The 21220-nt window shown below is 40.9% G+C and overlaps 1 protein-coding gene across 15 annotated transcripts in view; it reads right to left on the bottom strand.

Annotated features, from left to right (window-relative positions):
- Positions 1 to 21220, bottom strand: part of Camk4 (calcium/calmodulin-dependent protein kinase IV) — a 280008-nt gene that overhangs the window by 103595 nt on the left and 155193 nt on the right. For 12 of the 15 annotated variants that reach the window (XM_087592142.1, XM_087592146.1, XM_087592138.1 and 9 more), the window contains 1 exon segment: positions 9218 to 9296. The exons of the other annotated variants lie outside the window; for them this stretch is intronic. In XM_087592142.1, the coding sequence (XP_087448268.1) occupies positions 9218 to 9296 (79 nt within the window). 15 annotated transcript variants of the gene reach the window in all.

The following is a 21220-nucleotide window of genomic DNA, read 5'->3' as shown; positions in this document are numbered from 1 at the left end:
TATGCCTTAGCCTCTGAGTGCTGGGATTGCAGGTTTGTGCCAAGACACTTAGCAGATTTCTCTTCACTCTGCTGTCCAGTTGACCCTGAACTCCTGGCTCAAGAGATAGTCCCGCCCCTCCGCTCCCTCTCCAGGTAGCTGCATTCAAGAGCATGTCATCTATTGTGTATAGAGCATTTTAGTTTGATACAGTTCTGCTAGTTTAAACTTGCTTTTGCTACTTGTATTACCACAACCAAAAAAATATTATTGTCCTAGTTATGTTCTGGTTATTTTCTTGTACAAATTTTACAGATGATATTTTACATTAAATCTTTAGATAATTGTAGTTAATATTTGTAGTATGTAAGATAAGGATGTAATTTCCATCGTGCGTGTCTGTGTATCTGTGTGTGTGGGTGTGTGTGTCTGTGTGTCTATATGTCTGTATGTGTGTGTCTGTGTCTGTGTGTCTATGTGTCTGTATGTGTGTGTGTGTCTATGTGTCTGTGTGTCTATGTGTATGTGTGTCTGTGTGTGTGTCTGTGTGTCTGTATGTCTGTGTGTGTGTGTGTCTGTGTGTATGTGAAAATGCATGCTCATACCCATGGAGGTCATCAGAGGACAACTTACAGGAGTCAGTTCTCTTTCCTTCCATGCTGGGTCCAGGAACTGAATTTAAATTGTCAGAATCAAAGGTTAAATGCCTTTATCTGCTGAGCTATCTTTCCAAGGCTAATTTCATTTCTGCATGAAGAGATAAAAGGTTTTAGGACATTGTTATAGATATCATGTTGCCCCTTTTGTATATTCTTGGAATTTTCATCAAATGTCACCTTACCTCATATGTGTGTAATTCTAGGGTATCTATTCTGTTCTAGGGGTCTCTTTGGTTTTTTTTTAATCACCATACCATGTTGTTTTGATTATAATTTTGTAGCGATTTTTTAAATTAAGTAAGGTCTGGTGATGACTTTGGCTTGGTTAATTTTAGGTATTGCTTTGCCCATTTGAGATTGTGTGTGTGTGTGTGTGTGTGTGTGTGTGTGTGTGTGTGTATGTATGTGTTTCTGTGTCTGTGTGTGTTCGTGTGTGTTTGCGTGTGTGTCTCTGTGTGTGTGTCTGTGTTTGTGTGTGTCTGTGCATGTATGTGTCTCTCTGTGTGTGTCTGTATCTGTGTTTCTATGTGTCTGTGTGTGTATGTATATTTGTGTGTGTATGTATCTCTGTGTGCGTATGTGTCTCTGTATGTGTGTCTCTGTGTGTGTGTGTCTGTGTGTGTATGTGTCTGTGTGTATATATGTGTCTCTATTTGTGTGTCTGTGTGTGTATGTCTGTGTGTGTGTGTATTTGTGTGTGTGTGTATCTCTGTGTGTGTCTGTGTGTGATTCCACAGGGTTTTCACTATTTGATATTTCTATGATAAAGTTGCATTGGAATTCTGGCACCAACTGTGTATAGATCCCATAGATGGCTTTGGATAACGGACACACTAATTCTTCCACCCCACAAACATAAGGCATCTGTCCACTTATGTGCATCCTCTGCAATCTCACTCATTGTTGTTTTATACATTTTAGTATGCAAGTGTTTCGTCTCCCCTGACAAATTCATTTTTAAATATTTTTATGCCTTTGTAAGTAAGACTTTCTGTTTTGCTTTTTAGGATGGCTTACTGTTCAGTGTATACAAACATAACTAAGTTTTGTTTCATGACTTAATATTGAAGAATGTCATTAAATTTGTTTATAAATTCTAATAGCATTTAGTCACATTCTTGAGGTTTTCTGTAGTCCAGAGAAATTATGGAATAGACTGAAACACTGCATTTAAACCAAGGTGGCTTTAGAAGGTTGAAGAATTCAAAATACAGGGTGGTTTAATTCTGTTTATCAAGAAGTTAACTTATAAAAGAGTGCTCTGTGGCCCCCAAAGTCTGCAGTGTAAGGAAAATATTTATTTGGAGAAATGCAAGATTTTTTTAGTGAATTTTCGAACTTTCCTTGGATTCAAAAAATGTTGCCTTTGGGAATGTCTCCTGTGCTTTGGCTGAGGATGACAGAAACGTCTGCCTGCCTGTGGTCAACAGCTTATACTAATGTCTCCTGAGTATACTCAGCCAAGAAGGTCACCAAGAGTTCTTCTGAACAAGGCTGACTTGTATCCAGACAAACTTGGTAAACTACAGGATGTCATTTGTCCTAAATAGTCCCAAACTATAAGAAGATAAATATACTGAAGCTATATCCTCTAGGTTTTGTAGTGGGTACGCACTGCCTTCAACCACCCAGATACTATTACATGACAGCCTGACATGTCCAAAGCAAGAAGTACTTGGCTGGAGGAGAATTGCTTGGAGAAAAAAAAAGGAGTGCATACTAATATGATTAAGAAGAAATTCAATGTTTTAAAGACAGTCACACTGGAATTAAGAGGAACTGGGTCATTTGCAAAAGAAGGCAGGTTTCTTTCTGTGGTGGAGAAGCAGATGAAGGTCCTCAGTCACCACCAAGAATCATTTCCTGTGCGTAAGGAAGATGACTCATAGGTCAAAGTCGAAATTACAAAGAACTAATGCAAGAGCCACAAAGACACTTAGAAAGCTTTTCCTAGAGATCAGAGCTAGCCTCTGAAATAGAATATCACCTAATCCCAGAGGAGGGAGAGAACAATAACAGAGACATGGCTTCTTATATGATAGAATAAAGGAAAAAACGAAGAGAGGGGACAGTCTTCCCAGCTGCCCACCCACAGAGAGGGACCCAGCTACCTGCAATCATGTGGACCCCACTAAGAGCATCAAACAAACAACTGTAACAAAAATCCACCACCCAATCATCTGGTCAGACTGTGAAGAACAGTATGTCCTATTGTTTAAATCCACTAAATAGTGAACGATCCATTACACAACACGGATAAGATACACATTACTGACCCATCAGTGTCAGAAACCCGAAAAGGAGAAAATTAGCTTAATGTTCAAGAAACCAGTGCAATCCTGCTGGAATGTGGGCTTGAACACTGTCATGAACAGACACTGATAAAAGTTACTGAAGGAAACAAATAAAAGTGTTATTTCCAAAGGCCCTAAATATAAAGTCTAAGAGAACATTTTGTTTCTTAAAATAAAACATTTAAAGTTGCTAAGGCTCATTTCAATTCTGTAATTCTAGGAGTAGTGATAGTGTTACAACAGCTGATACTAATCGTTCGAAGCACACTTGAGCCACACAAGACTCAGATCATAGCCACTGATTCTATTTAATCTTTGGGACGTAGCTATAGGTGGTAATAACACAGGCTGGGGATGTAACTCATTGGTAAAATGCTTGCATAATATCCATGAGGCTCTGCATTTGATCCCCAAACCCCAAAAGAAAGAATAATAAATGACTAGATGAATAAATGAATACAGAAAAAAACCCAGAGTGAGAAACAACTGTGGGTGCCATTTTGAATGGTTTTGAATTTCCTGTTGCTAGTTTTCTCATAAGGAGATACCGGTGTGTCTCCACTAAAACATATGCATCTTTGTGTAAAATGGGTGTGTATGGTAGCCAAAGCCTGTCACTTGGCCAAGGTTCATAACTTAGTATAGAAACATAGCACATTTGGATTGAAAGTCAGTTCTGTACATAAATGTCACATATTACTTCTAAAGGAATCTTAGTGAATAGTGATTCAAAGTTCAACCGTTATAGATATGAACAAGGCCAGATGGAGAACAGGGAGAGTTGCTGTGAATACCTAGAGCATTCAGGAAATACAGTGATAACCTGTGCACTTCCACAGATGCTATTTCACTCAATCCTATTCGGGAACTGGAAAAAGAGTATGACCTCAAAGAACTAGGTGACTGGCAAATCTCTCCTGGTGGAGACATCATGGATACTCATCTAAACAGTGTCTGGAAGGAAACCTGATGCCAGTCTGTAACATTATCTAGAATATTCCTCCACATTCCCCTGCTGCATCTGCTCAAATTCTATAAGGATGAGATGAACATTTAATTGAAGTTTTTAAGTAACTTACAGAGTGATCAATAGACCACAGTTTACAGTTCTCCCTTTGAAGAGCATGAATTGTTATTATGTAAAAATATAAAACTTGACAGCAGTTACTTGGTAAATATTTACTAAAATTACTCGAAGAAAATATTTCCAAAAATGTATAGGTAATTTTCTACCATAATCAATAATATGACAAAACTTGGGTCTGAAAATACTGTAGCACTGTGGGTCCTGGCACATAGTACCTAACTAAGTACAAATCAGAAAAGAGTTGTATAAGGGGCAGAAATTTTCTAATCTAGGTATCACAAGTGTCCATTTCCCTAAATAGGAAGGCATAATATCCCCAAATCTTTTCTGCACTGCCACATTTAATGTTATTAATCAGAGTAGTAAAATCAATACCCATTTTTGCAGTAATGCTAAAAGAGCTCTAAAAGTGGTATCATCAAGTTTGTTCACACAAACCTACACAGTATAGACAGGTACGGTGGCACACTTAATTCCAGCATGCTGGAGGCAGACTGAGGCTGACGTCTGGGAGTTAGAGGTCAGCCAGGTCTACACAGTGAGACCCTGTCCCAAAACAGACAGACAAAAGTACACATAAGTAATCATGTGTCACACATCAGTCAATTTCAAAGCTAATGAGATGTCAGGACTGCACAGCACTGATTTGTATCCTGATAAAATATCTTTGTGGATTCCCTCCATTAAAGTTTAGGAATTATGTGCATCACTTGTGACATGCTTGCTGTGTCCTGGAAAAATATTTTATATGAGCAATCTCATTTTAGTCTTCACTGGAATACTGTGAGCTAGATGCTCTTAAGCTCACGTTATAGCTGAAACAGACTTTGAGCAACGGTCTATAATTTGTATAGTCACACAGATAGTAAGTGGTGAAAAGAATCAAACACAATGTCTCCATCTCTGGAGTCTACGATCAGACTTCATGTTTGTACAACTGTTTGGGGGGACAGTCAAAATGCCCATGCATTTTGAGTACCCACACCAAGATGTGCCCTCAGACTTGATCCTGGTGGATTTCGTGAAAGAATGAATTTTACAGTTAGAAAAACATAACTAACCTCCCCAACTGCTGAGCCATATAGTTGGAATTGTTATCTGATTTCTGGAATTTTTCTATCAGCCTCTAAATTTCCAGGGGCAGTATAAATTATCTGTGGGTATACATTTCTTAAATATCAAGCTACTTATTTTGAAAACAAGCCATTCAGGTTAAGCTTTAGAAATCATATAAATTCTGAGATATGTTTTTTAACGAATAAAAGGTGAGTTTAATCCACATGGGTCTGCCCTGAAATAAAACTCCATTGTCCCCCTGCCATTTTTTGGAAGTGGAGATTCCATTTAACCCAGCAAAACTCGGACCAAGATGACTTAACATGTTCAAATTTGATGCTTGAAATTATCCCTTTCACACAGTCTTGAGTGTGACTTCACTGTTGTCACAAAATATATTTATTGTACAGACACAAAAAGAGAAGCAAGATATAATCATATCTGCATGGCGAGCAAAGTAAGGAAGTGCCGGGAAATGTGAAGGTATCCGCTACCGGTGAGTAATTCTTTCCTCATCTTTGATTTAAGACTTATAAAGTCCATAGTAATAACCACAGTGGCAACTGTAAGCCAATTAGTCCTAATGCTGGAGAGCACGAGGTGTTCATGAGGAACAAAGTGGTTATTTTCAGTGAGTCTAATATTGCCTCAAAATAAAAATGTTAAAACCTGGGTCATACCCTGGCAGAACAAAGGGATGAAAACCACACCTTCTGATCAGGCCTTTTCACCACAGAGATGTTCAATACTGATATAGATAAAGAACAGAAAACTCCCTTCAGCCCATTTCTTCTCTTGCTTACTCTGAGTCCTACCGATGTTAATCCCATCACTGACAGCATGAGATGACCGACCATCACTACGGAAGGTGCCCGGGTGCTTCTCACCATAGGAAAATATTTAATGTTGCTTTCCTCCAAAGTTTCATTATGAGAATGAATATTCCCGAGTCAAGCTTTTGCCTATGATGTATGACAGATTCTCAGTGATGAATAGAGCTTTTGAATAGGAGATAATTTTTCTTATGGATAGCATAAATAAATAACTCCAAAAATATTAAACTATGAGAAAGGAGTTTAATATTGCCATAAAATGATTTAGGATGAATTCCAATAAAAAATGTTTAAATAGATTCTGAGAAACATAATTATTGTTATTAAACAACTAACTCTAAAAGGAGATAGCAAACCTTTTATTTGGCATGTTTATATAATAGATTAATCACTTATAACAGTGCTTCCTAATGCTGTGACCCTTTAATACAATTCCTCATGTGGTGGTGACCCCAACCATAAAATTATTTCCTTGCTACCTCATTCTGATACTATTATGAATCATAATGTAGCTATCTGTGGTTTCTGACTGACCTGTGAACGGGTCATTCAACTCTAAAAAGGATCACTACCCAGAAGCTGAGAGCCACACTGACTTAAAAGCCAGGTAAGCTATCTCTGTATTGATTAACATTTTAACGTGAAATGTATTCATCACCAGATAGAATAATAGGCAGGCTGCTTTTAAATTGACCTTAGATGTACTATCAGATCATATGATTGGTAGAACTGTGTTACTGCAGATGTAGTTATGAGGCGGTCATAATAGGGCAGGCAGGCTTCCCTCAGAGCAGCACTGTATCCCTGTGAGTGGCAGTGTGCCACCCCCTTTCCCTGGGGAAGATGAGATGAGGAAATATGAGGACAAGCCGGCCATTTGGCAACAGAGGAAGAAATTGGAAGGATGATCTATAAGTCAAGGCACACCAAGGATGGGTTTCTGTCACCAGAAGCCAGGCAAGAGGCATGAGGCATGGCATCCCTCTCAGGGCCTTGGTGTCTGTGATAACATCAGCCTTGGAGAACAGAAATTTATACTCTATAAACCACCAAATTAGGGGAGTTGTTTCACTATCTCTGTTAATTTAATACTGATGGGTGGATGGATGAACAGATGGACAGACAAATGGATGGACGGACGGGTGGACAAATGATGGGTCAGAGATGAGTCAGACCTGGAGAGAGGGGCGTATAGGTAGATAGACAAATGATATATAGTTTTAAGGAGACTAAGATCAAGGCCTCCTTAGTACCTAATCATAGGAAGCATTCAATGAGGTTGTATGTGGGTCCCATAGTTGTCAACCAGGTCCCGCAAAACCATAAGTCAGAAATGGTTTTAATTGGGGCAATTTTATGTGGTCTGACATAAAAGATTACATAAAAGTCAACCTTTCTGAACACAGCAATCTTTTTGGCCTCCGGTGCAAATCCTTTGCTGGATGCTCTAAGAAAACACTTCCTATGCATTAGTTTGCCTCTGTAAATAGATTCATGGCGACCATTGACTTCCCTTAGAACAGGGACTTTCTGTCTCTGTGACCTATATGGAATCACACACTGGAGGCAGTTTGCTCTATGTGGCTTTGCCTGCTATTCCCTTCATTTACACATCTCCCAGCGTGGTCCGTCCTAAAAGACAAAGCTGGGGCTCCCGTCTAATTCACATTCAGAGCCAAGGTCCCTCCAGGGTTTCTCTCTTGTTCCATTTGGCACAGCCTTAACTTGACAACATCAGCCCCGCAGCTCCACCGGACACGTGGTTCGTAGCCACGTGCTCTTCCGTCGCTTTCAGGAAGACCCGCCCACCGCTCCACTCTGACAAGATGTCAGTCAGTGTGGAGTGCGGGCTGGTCTACAACTTGCAAGCACCCTTCCTCTGCACGTGAAGCGTCAGGTGCGCCACCAGGTCCGGCTTCACACAAACCATTTCTGAATGGTTGCTTCTCAGAATGTCGCGTAATCTACCGTGTTCAAAATGTCCTCGACTATGAAATAAGGAAAAAGGAAACAACTTGCCAATTTACTATCGCTTTAACCAGTAAGAAAACACACAGCTGTCAAGTCCACATATAATATGTAAGATTAGTACTAAAACAGCCTAATTTATTTTCTTAAAAATTTAGATCTTTAATAGGAAATCATATTTCTGAACTAATACTTAGTCCAGAAAAGGTTTTGATGAAGAAATTGATATAGTAAAACTAACAAACTTAAATTGAAACGTTCCTGTATATTGACTTAAGAAATTAGAAAACTCACGTGTGAAGTTTATGGATATTAATTGACACTTAAACTGGTATCTATGCTGATTAAACTGTGGGACTTACCCCCCCCCCCTTTTTTTGCTATAGCTTAGAATTCTAACAGATTGTTTTAAAATTTCATTTTGTTTCTACTTGGCTAAAATTCTGTGCTGTTAAGTTCTTTGTTCCAAGAGACTCTGAGATTTCCCTTTGCTTCATAATACATAAAGAGCTGGTGACAATACACTGCCCTTAGGGGACAGAAACCCTGTTTGGCCTGCAAAAGGTTGTCACCTGACCTTGAAATATCTGACACGAATCTCTTTGGCAACTGGGTTTTCAGAAACACACAAACTTCCCATAGTTGTTGACATAAACTTTGACAACGGAACACTGTGCTAGATCATGCCCTTTTGTAGTCTTATGGGCAGAATCTAATTCATAAACAGAAAAGAACAGAAAGGGCCAAAGAGGCACTACCCAAGATGTGAGCTCACCTGCTTCTGGTCCCTTATTGTCATTGCAAAGGAGATTTAGGCAATGGCCCCTTCCTAGCCCTGTCTATGAGCTTAGGCAAATGGAGTGAAGCTCTAAAAGAAAAGTTTCCCCTCCTCTACATTTGAACTTCTGGATGAGCAGGTCTAGCCTGGGAAGCAGGTCTAGCCTGGGAGGCAGCAACCTTTGCCCAGCGGCATTTCTCTAAAACACACTCAACCTTAGAAAACCTAGAAGCTGAAGATTCCTCTCAAAGAACACACATGTGTTTCATTTCTTTCCTAGCCTGTTACAGTGCAGGGTGTCTCCCCACTCCACAAACACACACATATATCCATGACACAGCTCACAAACAAAGCAAAGCTCACGTCCCTACTCTACTGTTCTCCCCTCTCACCCTTCTCCACAAATCGCATCCAGCTTAAGAACCAGTGACTGTCAAAGCAGCCCATGGTTTCCATCAGACAGCAAACCAGCGGGGCTTCTCCATGAGCACTTGGCTTTGGGAGTCTGGTTTCTTACTTCTCAGGCCTCTCAGAGATACTAATACATAATGAAATAAACTTACTGTTTTCTTTAACACTTTGAGAGCATAGGGCTTCTGGGTCCCCTTCTGTTTGCATCTGTACACAATGGATGTAGCACCCCTTGAGGGGGAAAAAGACAAAAAGAAAGTGTTATGCTGTGCACATGACTTAAGGCGGACATCTTTCAGTGAACTCTTCAATTGAAGGCCTCAAAGGAAATCTTGCAGATATGCTCATGGCTAACAAGGCTGCATAAGTCCTAGATGCTGGCCCTAGACAGCAAAACTCTTTTTTTTTCTTCACCACTGAAATTTCTCAGAAAATACCAGGCTTTTTACTGGCTTTTCTCCCTGTTGCTAGTAGCACATCCGAGGTCATTACATTGATGGGCTGTAAAGAAAATCAAGTTCTCAGGAAAATAGCGTTCTTTCAAGAACAGCCATACACTGGAATCCCAAGATTCCTAAAAGTACGTGCTGAGAGTGAAATAAAGCACAGAGCTCCAGGGACAGGGTTTTGAGTTCAGCATTCACCTTAGTGATTAAACAGTCTGCACTTCTTCAAGTCGGTAAGGGGGCTAGGGAACGCCCCCTTCCCCACCCCACCCCTCACCTTCTGTAATCTGTGGAGCAGAGTAATAGGGTGCCCCACGGTTATTTCCATGTGTGTACTGTGCAAGAGGAGAGTTCCTCACAAAATGCAACAGCATGGGCTGAATGCTCCCATGCCACACATAAAGCCAGAGACCAGGAAAATAGACAGGAAGGGAACTCCAGGCCAAGCTGGTTTAAGTTTCAACTTTGAGAAAGAACTTTCTGAAAGGCCTGAAAGGAAGATGGCTTTGAATTAGGCCTTTTAGACTCTGAAGACCAAGCATGAGGACTTCTGGTGATGCATTCAGTTCATGGCCCTGTAAGTCTACATGAGCAAAGAGAATTACAGCAAATATGTCCTGGGCACAAGAGTACAGCACACTTTTGACGGGCAGAAGTCGAGTCTGGGTCATCACAGCTGCTGTGAGCTGAGGAAAGTCTTAAGAGACCATACATGTGTACACCGAGGCACAGGGGTACTCCAGGTGACGTTCATGAAGATAAAAATAAAGTTGGTCACTCTGTTTGTTAGGTGTTATGGTATATATTTAAAGGTAGACCCAAAAGATATAGATTATAAAACCAAGGTCAATGACTAAAATAATTATTTAAAATAAAACAATAAAAAGTAAAATGCAAAACTCAAAACTATATGCAAAGGAGGAAAAAAATCAATGGGCTCAACAGAAAAAACAGCTATAATGTAGTAGGTTGAAAATCAATAGTAATAAGTATAATAAATTTAAACGTGGTATATCAGTAAAACTTAAACATCTTTATATTGGATTGTAACACCAGGACAAACTACATACTATAAACAAAAATCCACTGATGCTTAAAGACATACATGGGTTAAAAAAAATAAAATGACCAATAAAAGATACACGCAGAACAAAAGAAAATAGCTACATCAATATCAAACAAAGTAAATCTCAGAAAATTTTCAGGGGAACATTATTTAATTTTGAAAGGCCAATTTCCATAAAATAACACAATATTCATAAATATATATGCATCTAACAGCAGACCTCGAAAACACATGATGCTCATGTATAGAGGAGAAAGGAGTAAGAACGGCCATCAATACAGCTGGGAACTAAGCATGTTCTCAGCAGTTGCTAGAAAACGTAGACAAAATTTCACCCAGGATACAGAACATGTGAGCAGAATTTCCAATAAACTAAGCTAGTTTGTATTTAGAGAAAACCAACCAAGCAGCAGCGTGCAAAAATCTTTAGAGATCTAGTTCTCTGCACATGAGAAGACCCCATCCTTTAATATAGAGACAGTTCAGTAGAGAAAGAATCATCCTCTGCCAAATACAGATAAAACAAGATACACATGGGGAAAAAACAATGGAATGGAAGAAAATATTTATAAAACATACCAGATAAAAGGTAAATATCAAAAATGTGTAAGGAACTTGACTCAATATTAAGAAAATAAACACACAGGGGCTGGGGATTTAGCTCAGTGGTAGAGCGCTTACCTAAGAAGCGCAAGGCCCTGGGTTCGGTCCCCAGCTCTGAAAAAAGAACCAAAAAAAAAAAAAAAAAAACACACAGATTCAAACAGTGGCAAAGGGCTAGCCATTGCTTACAAAGCGGACGTCCCGGGGCTCAGCTGGTGTACATACTACACACAACTGGTCATCAGACACAGCAGATCCAAAGAAGTTTGGGACCCGCCTGATCCCCATAGTGGTCTATGGCCAGCTAGGGATATTTCTTGGCTTCTACTTACACTCCAAGTTAAAGACATAAAAGGAAAGATTGGAAAGAACGCCTGGTGTTCGTCTCTCTAGGCTTCAGTTACCTAATTCAGAGTAAATATTTTTCAGTAGCATCTATTTACCTGCAAATTTCATGACCATTGGCAAGTGGGACAAAAGAGATGAACACCGAGGATTAAAGAAGTAAGCAGGAACTGGGGGGTGGGGAACAGGAGAGTAGGGAGACAGGGGATGGGGGGCAGGAGAGTGGGGGAGACAGGGAGTGGGGTAGACAGGGAGTGGGGGAGACAGGGAGTGGGGTAGACAGGGGAGTGGGGTAGACAGGGAGTGGGGAGGACAGGGAGTGGGGGAGACGGGGTGGGGGAGACAGGAGGGGGGAATGAATCAGAACCAAGGGTCTATGAAAAAGCCTGACAGAAACCCCTGGTGATCAAGCTAATCTCAAAATATAATTTAGAAAAGGCCCTACTCTCTCACATCCACCACAGTACCATTGATAACGCTCAAGACATGAATGATCCAACCATAACTGAGGCCTAGGAAGACGATTCCAAGCATTCTTCCTCATAGGCAGATCCTGGTTTCCAATCTTTCCTTGTGTGGCTTTAACTTGAAGTGTAAGTAGAAACCAGGAAGTGCAGTAGGTGCACAAGGTTGGTCCCAGAAGGGCTGGGTTATTAAGTGAAAATCACAGTATGACGTACTGGATACTCCCCTCCAAATTACTCATTAGGGTTCTAATAAACCACAGGGATCTCTAAAACAGCACACCCTGGAATTTCCCTTGCTTACTGTGGCTGTTTGAAATGAGAAAGGATCCCCAGGCTATCGGAATACCCAGTTCCCATTTGGTGGAACTTTGGCAAAAGATTAGCTGTGGCCTTCTTGAAGGAGGTGGCATAGCAGAATAGGGCTAGACTTGGGGACTGTCATCAGTTTTCCTTTTACATGATGAGTCTGCTTGGGGCCTGTAAGACGGCTTAGCATGTAAAGACAATTGCCACAAAGCACGGCCACCGGGGCTCAATGCCAGAGACTCATGCAGTGAAAGGGGAGAACTGACTACCACCAACTGTCCTCTGACTTCCATGTGCACATAGAGGCACGTGTGATCCTCAATACGCAGGTGCACACACACAAGCACACGCATGCCTACACTCACAGACACACGCACCAATTTAGGGTTATAAGTAGTCTTCTTTTATAATTCATGTAATATAAAATTAATGGGAAGGATAGGACTGTCGGTCATGGAGGAACGAAGTGGGATGCAGGGTGACACGCTGTGCTTTCAACATAAACAGTTCCTATATACCATGGCTTTGTTTCTGGATGTTTTTCAGGGAGGAGTGTTTAGGTGCTGGACCTCAGCAGTTAGAAAATTATTTTCTACAGAAACATGATGAAAGTAAAATTAAATTAAAAATGAATGCAACAAATAAAATTAAAATGCTTTCAACTGCTTAAACATTACTATTTTGATATAACAATATCCATTAAGTACCACATCAGGAAAAGATGAGCCTTTGGTCCTAGGGCAATACTTCTGCCTTTCAGAAAAAGAGTAACACTAATAATTTGGAAGCCCCATGACCTTAGCAAAGACAATGTTCCACAGACAGAAAGCATACTGTCCTGGACACAGGCAAAGTCAAGAGGTGTTGACTGAAGCTCTTCAGTACCGTCCAGGAGAAAGCTAGTGTCTGACCTCTGAACCCATGCAGGGAGGGAACGACTTCGTTGCTAAGCTGTTTAACAATGTTCTATCTCGTCTCCTTTTTGATTTACTGCTTCCATTCAAAAATGGTTTCCTCTGTAAGTGATCTTTTCAATGTGACTGTTTTCCTGGCTCTCGGGAAGCAAAGAGACAGAATTTGATTTGCAGGAAACAAGAAAAATGTTTTTTTTTTTTTTTAGTTAAAATAAGAAAGAAGTGAAGAGGACACAGGACCTAGACTAAGAGCCGGGAAACACAAGTGTGTCACAGGAGATGGAAAGATGCTGGCCCTGTACATTTGCCAGAGGAGTGTGGGAAGATGGAGGACTGGGTAAATTGTCCTGTCTGTAGTAGCAAAGGACTTCACACTTGAAACATCTTCAAATATCCTATCTCAAGCCTTTCCCTCAAATCCCCAAACCAGCCCAATGTTCCTGGATAACTTAACAGAGCAATAAGGGGTGAGTATGTGTGTATAATGCATAATACTACACTGCAAAATTAGATGGATTATACGTAGTATTATCATATTACATGTGATTTTTAAAAATCCTATTACAGGGTGGATTGCCTTCTCTTTATGTTTAATGAAAAATATGGTGCTGTTTGTGCTTGTAACTTCTCAAACCCTGGTGTGTGTGTGTGTGTGTGTGTATGTGTGTGTGTGTGTGTGTGTGTGTGTGTGTGTGTGTGTGTGTAACCATTGTATTAGATGAAACTTCAGCTCAGAGTAACTTTTCTAACACTTATGGTCAAGAAAACCAGTGTGAAAAGCTAGCCTCTGAAATAGTATTGATTTTCTTGAATAGCCCAGAGTTAAGAGACTCGCTCTGGAGTGGTTTCTGGCCTCCTCAGTCATTTTGTGAAGGAAGAGCTGTGAGGGAGTAGACAGGAACAGAGAAGCTCCCTCAGGTTGAATCACACGTCAGTGTCTATATACAAAGCTACAATCTCCTTGTTTCTTTTGGATCTCAGAAGTACAGTACAATTCCCTATGGAGGCTGTTCTGGAATGAAGGTGTAGCACTCCTGAATATGTTTCTAGGTTAAAAGTAATTGGAAAAATTAAAATTGGTGTCCTTATAAATGTATCTGTATGTTTATGTGTACATTTGTACAATTCATGTGCTTGTTGCACCTGTGTGTGCCTGTGTGCACACATGTATGTTTGTGTGTATTTATGTGCATGCGGAGACCAGAGCTTGAGGGCAGGTGTTTTCCTCTTTCCCTGTCCTACTTTATGAGACAGGGTGTCTTTCTGAACTTGGGGTTCATTGACTTAGCTAGACTGGCTCACCAGCAAGGCCCAGGAACCTTCTGGCTTCTGCCTTCCAAGTGCTAGAATCACTGAACCGTACGCTGGGCTCAGAGTTCACGTGGGTTAGGAGGGTTGTCTTGGGTTTCTGTGATTGCACAGCAAGCCCTTTACCAACTTAGTGGTAGCCCTAGCCCTGTCAAGACTTTTATATTAAAATAATTTTTAATAAACATATTAAAATAATATTCTACATTAAGAGTCACACAGTTAAGTCAGCCATGTGATTTTGGAAAATAATGTTCACTATGTGTTGAACAAATTTACAGACATGCTATTTTCGCGAAAATCTAGTTAGACTATTTTTACTTTAATCATCCTAGACTTTAAAGTTATTCACTTATATATCTGTATATTGAGATTTCGTTGAAATACTTTCAAAGCTTTTACCAAAAGCCATTTTTTCTACTAAATCGTTGATGAGTTAACTCAATGTGGTGACAGAGTTGACTAATCAATGCATTTAATAGACTTTCTTGGCCATGAATTATTGACCAGTAGTCACTTTTCAGTTGGTAACCTTTTCAAACTTTTATAAATGTAAAGAAATCAGTCAGTTTTGAAAATCACTTTCTCTAACTTTTTTTCTATTTTCTATTTCTTTAAAAAAAATTTTGTCAGCTGTCATAAATGAAAACAGAAGAAAATGAATGTTACAGACCATGTATTGGTAATTGGATTTTTAAACTTATCTTTGAACAAGATGATGTTATTGGAATTTTTACTCAATTTTTTTAGAATTTACAATCTAATTGAATTTCACCTTCTCCATTTGTGTCACGACAAAGCTCCTCAATTCTCTTTAGCCATAGTGCTCCAAGGTATTCTTCAAGCGTCAATGGCAAAAGCGAGCAAATGTAAAACAAAACACTATCCCTTAGCTCAACAATGAATGAAAGAAAATGTTCAAACAGCTTAATTGCTGACCAACATTTTCAACCTACAACTGAAGAACTGGTAGTTATAATTGAGGGGCTGTTATTTTCTGGAAGCATTCCGGGTGAGTCAAATACCAGCCTCCCAATAAATCTCAAAAATTCCATATCAGGGAATATTACTGACACCCAGACCGTAGGATACGCCCAAGCTCAAGGTCTGAGATAAGCTTGGCGTCAGAGTGTTCCCTAAATACTCTTCCCGCCTCACGCTCGTGTTCATGCTGAGTCCTCCTGGGATCTGTGCTCCACTTGGTGTTACGTCCTCACTCTTCCGGCTATCTACCTGAATCTTCCTTAGGTGTCACTTCATCCTGACGCCAGCTCACTCCATCCCTGCTTTCTCACAGGTATAATCCCTGACCCCTACTCTCCTCGAAGACTTCCCACTCTTGCCTCTTCAATCTGCTCATCACCATGAGCTCCATATTCCAGAAACGTGCTTGAATGCTTACCACATCCTTAAAAGGCTGTCTGTCTGCAACTAGTCATCAATGTTCCTCTTGATGCCTGGACCCCTTCAAAAGACTCTTCTAGAAATGACTTTTCTTGTTTGAAAAAAAAAAATATTACTGAAGACTTTGTCCTTAGATGAAGCAAAGGCCTGAAAGTTTGAAACAGAAGTACTGAATTTCAGGCCCTGGAGAGAAACAGGTTTGAATCTGTTCACTGGCACAAAGAAGCGAACTCCTGGATTAAAAGCCATGACATTCTCACAGGTCCTTCACTTTGTTTCAAACCAGTGTCTCACATTGCTGCCACTGAAACTTCTTACGAGTTACTTAGTTCTTCCCAGGGGACTACATGTCCTGAGGGCCTCACGCTGTTGTGGAGTTCTGTCCTTTGCTTGCTGACTTCACATCCCTCTTAATCTAAGAACTGTGTGAAAACTCTAAGTGGGCTTCTAGCCCTCCCTGGGCAGTGTCTCTGCCACTCACAACAACAACAACAACAACAACAACAACAACAACAACAACAATAATAATAATAATAATGCTTGATATCTTTCAGGCATTTGGGGCAGATTAATGATTCGGTCACCAACCTAGGAAAGCATTTAGAAGTGTAGATTATCAGCAAAGACCACCACCCTTAGAAAGAATCTAGGGAAATAAATTGTTAGTGAAGGTAGGTTAAGATGTTTTTGACAGTGGCTTTGACACAGAAAATCTTAGAGAATAATTTGAAGTTCAGAAAAAATACACTTATTAGTCGAGCTAGGGAATTTTTGAGGTCAGGAAATCAGAACAAGGGCAGACTGACTCGGGCTGGCTGACTGACTGACTAGCGCTGGCTGACTGACTAGGGGTGGCTGACTGACTGACTAGAGCTGGCTGACTGACTGACTAGCGCTGGCTGACTGACTAGAGCTGGCTGACTGACTGACTAGCGCTGGCTGACTGACTAGAGCTGGCTGACTGACTGACTAGCGCTGGCTGACTGACTAGAGCTGGCTGACTGACTGACTAGCGCTGGCTGAGTGACTAGAGCTGGCTGACGTGACTCTCACTGAGGCTGGGCTGGAGATTTAGGTGATGAGTGGTTTCTTGTATCCATTTTTGCCCCCAGCTTCCTGATATGATTTAATAAGAATCGCTGATGAGTAGATGTGCATTCTGAAGGTTAAAAGTAGAAATGACTGATTGGATTTTGTATAAAAGTTTAGATTTGAGATTTTTAAAATTTTTACATGATTATTTTTTAAAACAAATAATAAAGTAACTGATCCTTTTTTGTAACCATAAATTGCTGCCTGCCAGTAAGAGAAGCTGGCTGAGAAAACCACCTTGCTTGCTTACATTTTGTCAATCTATAACAGGTTACTTAGTTACGAATGTACCTGGGTTCTTGGGAATAATTTGTTCTCTTTACCTGTACTATGTAATGTTATTTCTTGTAAAGGTATTGAGGAACATATTAGTTTTTTTAATAATCATTCACTAAAAGAAAAATAGAATTTCATCACATTCTAATTTCTATACAGCTTGAAATATTTTGCTGGGATATATAAGCCGTGAGAGGAAAAATAAAGTCGTTAGAGCCAGCTCATTGGAGTTTGCGCCATCCACCAAAATGTGTGCATGTGTACGCATGTAAAGTGGTTGGAGATGGTTCCATCCACCCAGTGTGTGTGTGTGTGTGTGTGTGTGTGTGAGAGAGAGAGAGAGAGAGAGAGAGAGAGAGAGAGAGAGAGAGAGAGAGAGAGAGAAATTGGGAGCTTGTTGAAGTTCGCTCCATCCATTCTGGTGTGTGGTATGTGGTTGTGTGCAAACGCCTGATTCTTTCCCCCTTTCTCTTTCATTCTTTTTTAAAATCAAGCTTTTGCTGCCCCCAAGGAGCTTTTTCCACCAGCCTTTTGTGACCCCCAGAGCAATTCTTCAGCACCCCAGGAGGTAGCTTCCCCAGCCCCAGTCAATTACCAACTCTACTCTTTTACCCTGAACTACACACCTTGTGTGTAATTCTATCTATCTATCTATCTATCTATCTATCTATCTATCTATCCACTCATGAAAAACACCCGAAGTTGAATTCTTGCCCAAATGTTTGACTTCATAATTTGGTGTGAGGTCACCTATCACTCACTCATTTATCTTTATTCTCATTCTCAGTATTTTCCTACCATTCCATACCATCTACATAATATACTTATATTCAATCCGACCTTCACATCTTCACTGAGACTTATTATACTAATAAATAATATCCAGCAGCCTTGAATGCCATTTATCCTGTGTTAGACACATCAGTCATGTAATCTCTCAGTCCTCAACTGGCATTCTTTTCAATGAAAATCACATTCTCATATATTTTGGTATTAATGCAATTGCTTGTATAGTATATTTCATTGCTGGCACTGAAAGAAGACACTACATATACTTATATGCTATGCCTTGAATGAACAACGAGATGCTCACCTAATTCAAACAAACGTTTAGTGGATATACTTGTAACAGTTCATCCATAATGGAGTTCCGACTTTCTAATGAGATTACATTTTTTGAAAGTAGTCTCCCCAGTGTCAGGTAGCCATTGAAATGCACAAGATCAGCCCAGTAGCATACAATCATTCAAAGAAATCACTCTCCCAAGATTTTAGGCTTGCATTTCCAAATAAGGCCATGTATGAAATAGAATCACTTTCTAAGACTATAACAGTCTCATTGCAGTTTATTCCACTATAAGGCTGAAGTTGTTAGTGTGTAAACATGACACTTAAATCTGTGTGGAAAGGAGAATATTTTTTCATTTCTTCAAAAGCAATGAAATCACTGTGCCTTCTCCAAGGGAGCCGATTTAATTCTGTTGAAATGTATCAACCTTACCCAAATAAAGATGTAAAACTAAACGAGGCCAGTGAGATGGTTCAGGAACTAAAGATGCTCGCTGCCAAGAGCCTGAGTCAGTCCCAGAACCAACATAATGGAAGACAGGAACCAACTCCCAAGGCTGTCCTCTAATCGCTACACATGTGCTGTGGCCCAGGTGTTCAGACGCACACACACACGCGCACACACACACGCGTGCACACACACACGCACACGCGCACACACGCGCACACACACACACACACGCACACACACACACGCACACACGCACGCACACACACACGCACACACGCGCACACACACACACACGCGCACACGCACACACGCACACACGCACACACGCACGCGCACACACACACACGCACACACGCACACGCACGCACGCACGCACGCACACACGCACACACGCGCACACACACACGCACGCACGCACACGCACGCACGCACACACACACGCACACACACGCACACACACACGCACGCACGCACACGCACGCACGCACACACACACGCACACACACACGCACGCACGCACGCACACGCACGCACGCACACACGCGCACACACGCGCACACACGCACACACACGCACACACACACGCACGCACACGCGCACACACACGCGCACACACGCACACACACACGCACGCAGGCACGCACACACACGCACGCACACACACACACGCACACACACACACACGCACGCACGCACGCACACGCACGCACGCACACACGCACACACACGCACACACACACGCACGCATACACGCACGCACACACACACATGCACACACACACACGCACACACACACATGCACACACACACTAAAGAAAATGAAACAATGCATCAGTCACAGTACAGAAACCGTAAAGGATTAAAAGAAGGGTTGTGATCCTTCCTTAATGACTTTAATTATAAGATGGAAACAGGAAAAGGCAAATACATACAAGTGAGGCTAAATGCTGCGAAATATCAAAAGGATGAAATGTTGGCTTAGTTGGGTTAATGTTTGCTTGGATGTCTGGAGATGCTTGGATGTCTGGAGATAGATACTTGGATGTCTGGAGATGCTTGCAATGGCGACACCCCTGTTATCTCTACCATTGCTGTCTGTTGTGTTGTTTGCATTCTCTTATTTTGTTTTGTTTTGTTTTTTATGTTTTTTCAAGACTGGGTTTCTCTGTGTAGCCCTGGCTGTCCCAGAACTCACTCTGTAGACCAAGCTGGCCTGATCCCCATGCCTCTGTCTTCCAAGTGCTGAGATTAAATGCCTGTGCCACCATCACCTGGCTAAGGCTTTTCAATCTTTTGCAGTTTTACTGGTGATCTTCAACTTCCATTTACCATGTCAATGGACAAAATTTTGGCTTTCTGTTACTGCTCTCTTTCAATGTTTGTGTGTTTCTCTTTAAATTTGCTTCCTTTTTCCTTTAATAAGTTGCTTCCTTCATTTTGCTTTTCTTCAGCCTCTTGAGGTAAAAGCTTAAATAGCTGGTTTTAAGCTGCCTTCCTGTGAGAATGCAATATCAGAATCTCCCTTCAGACATCATTTGAGCTATCAGAAATCTCATTTGAAATATTTGCTGACACTTGTACTGCTTTATTTGCCCTATGACTTATCTAAAAGTGTGCTGTATAGCTTCCAATTATTTAGGAAAACGTCTTTTTAATTTTTAAATTTAAACTGCAAAGTTAGCTATACTATGTTAAAAGCACACAGTGTACATAACGTTTAAATCATGTAGAGAATTAAATTATGTTCTAGTATATGAACTGCTTTGAAGAACAGCCCACGTATTCTCAAAAAAAATGGCATACTGTCCTTGACTGTGAGCTTCATAGGTAGAAACTGGATCAAGGGCTGGCACTGTTCAGCCACGCGCTCTCAGTTTTGGTTTTTGTTTTTTTTTTTTTTTTTTTTTTTTTTTTTTTTTTGGTTCTTTTTTTCGGAGCTGGGGACCGAACCCAGGGCCTTGCGCTTCCTAGGCAAGCGCTCTACCACTGAGCTAAATCCCCAACCCCGCTCTCAGTTTTTATGTGCGTGTTTATATAGTCGTTATTGAGGATGACGTTAAACTCGCCAGATTTGGCATCTGCTGCTCCTTATCGGCACTTCCTGCTTTGCGCTGCCACTGGCGTATACGTGTGATGCACTGACCCCTTTACTGTCACGACTGTTCCCCAATCGGTGGCATCTTCCCGTTCTTGAAGCGTTATTTTCTATCAGCCAAGCAGAGAACAGCTTTCCTACACTGGCCATTTGAATGGCAAGCATTTAATCTACCCCTCAGTATTTAAAGTGCACGGTGTGTAGATAGCACAGCTGTTTCCTGAATTTGTGCTCCGTCCATCAAGGTGTGCTTCGGAATGTACTATTCAGCCGTCTGTCATAAGAGCCGTGATACTGGTTGGTTTAAGAAAGTG

This window comes from Rattus norvegicus, chromosome 18, assembly GCF_021556685.1.
Source record: "Rattus norvegicus strain SHRSP/BbbUtx chromosome 18, alternate assembly SHRSP_T2T, whole genome shotgun sequence".
Lineage (NCBI taxonomy): Eukaryota > Metazoa > Chordata > Mammalia > Rodentia > Muridae > Rattus > Rattus norvegicus.
The sequence above is the reverse complement of the archived record's forward strand: the minus strand, read 5'-3'. Positions and strand labels throughout refer to the sequence as shown.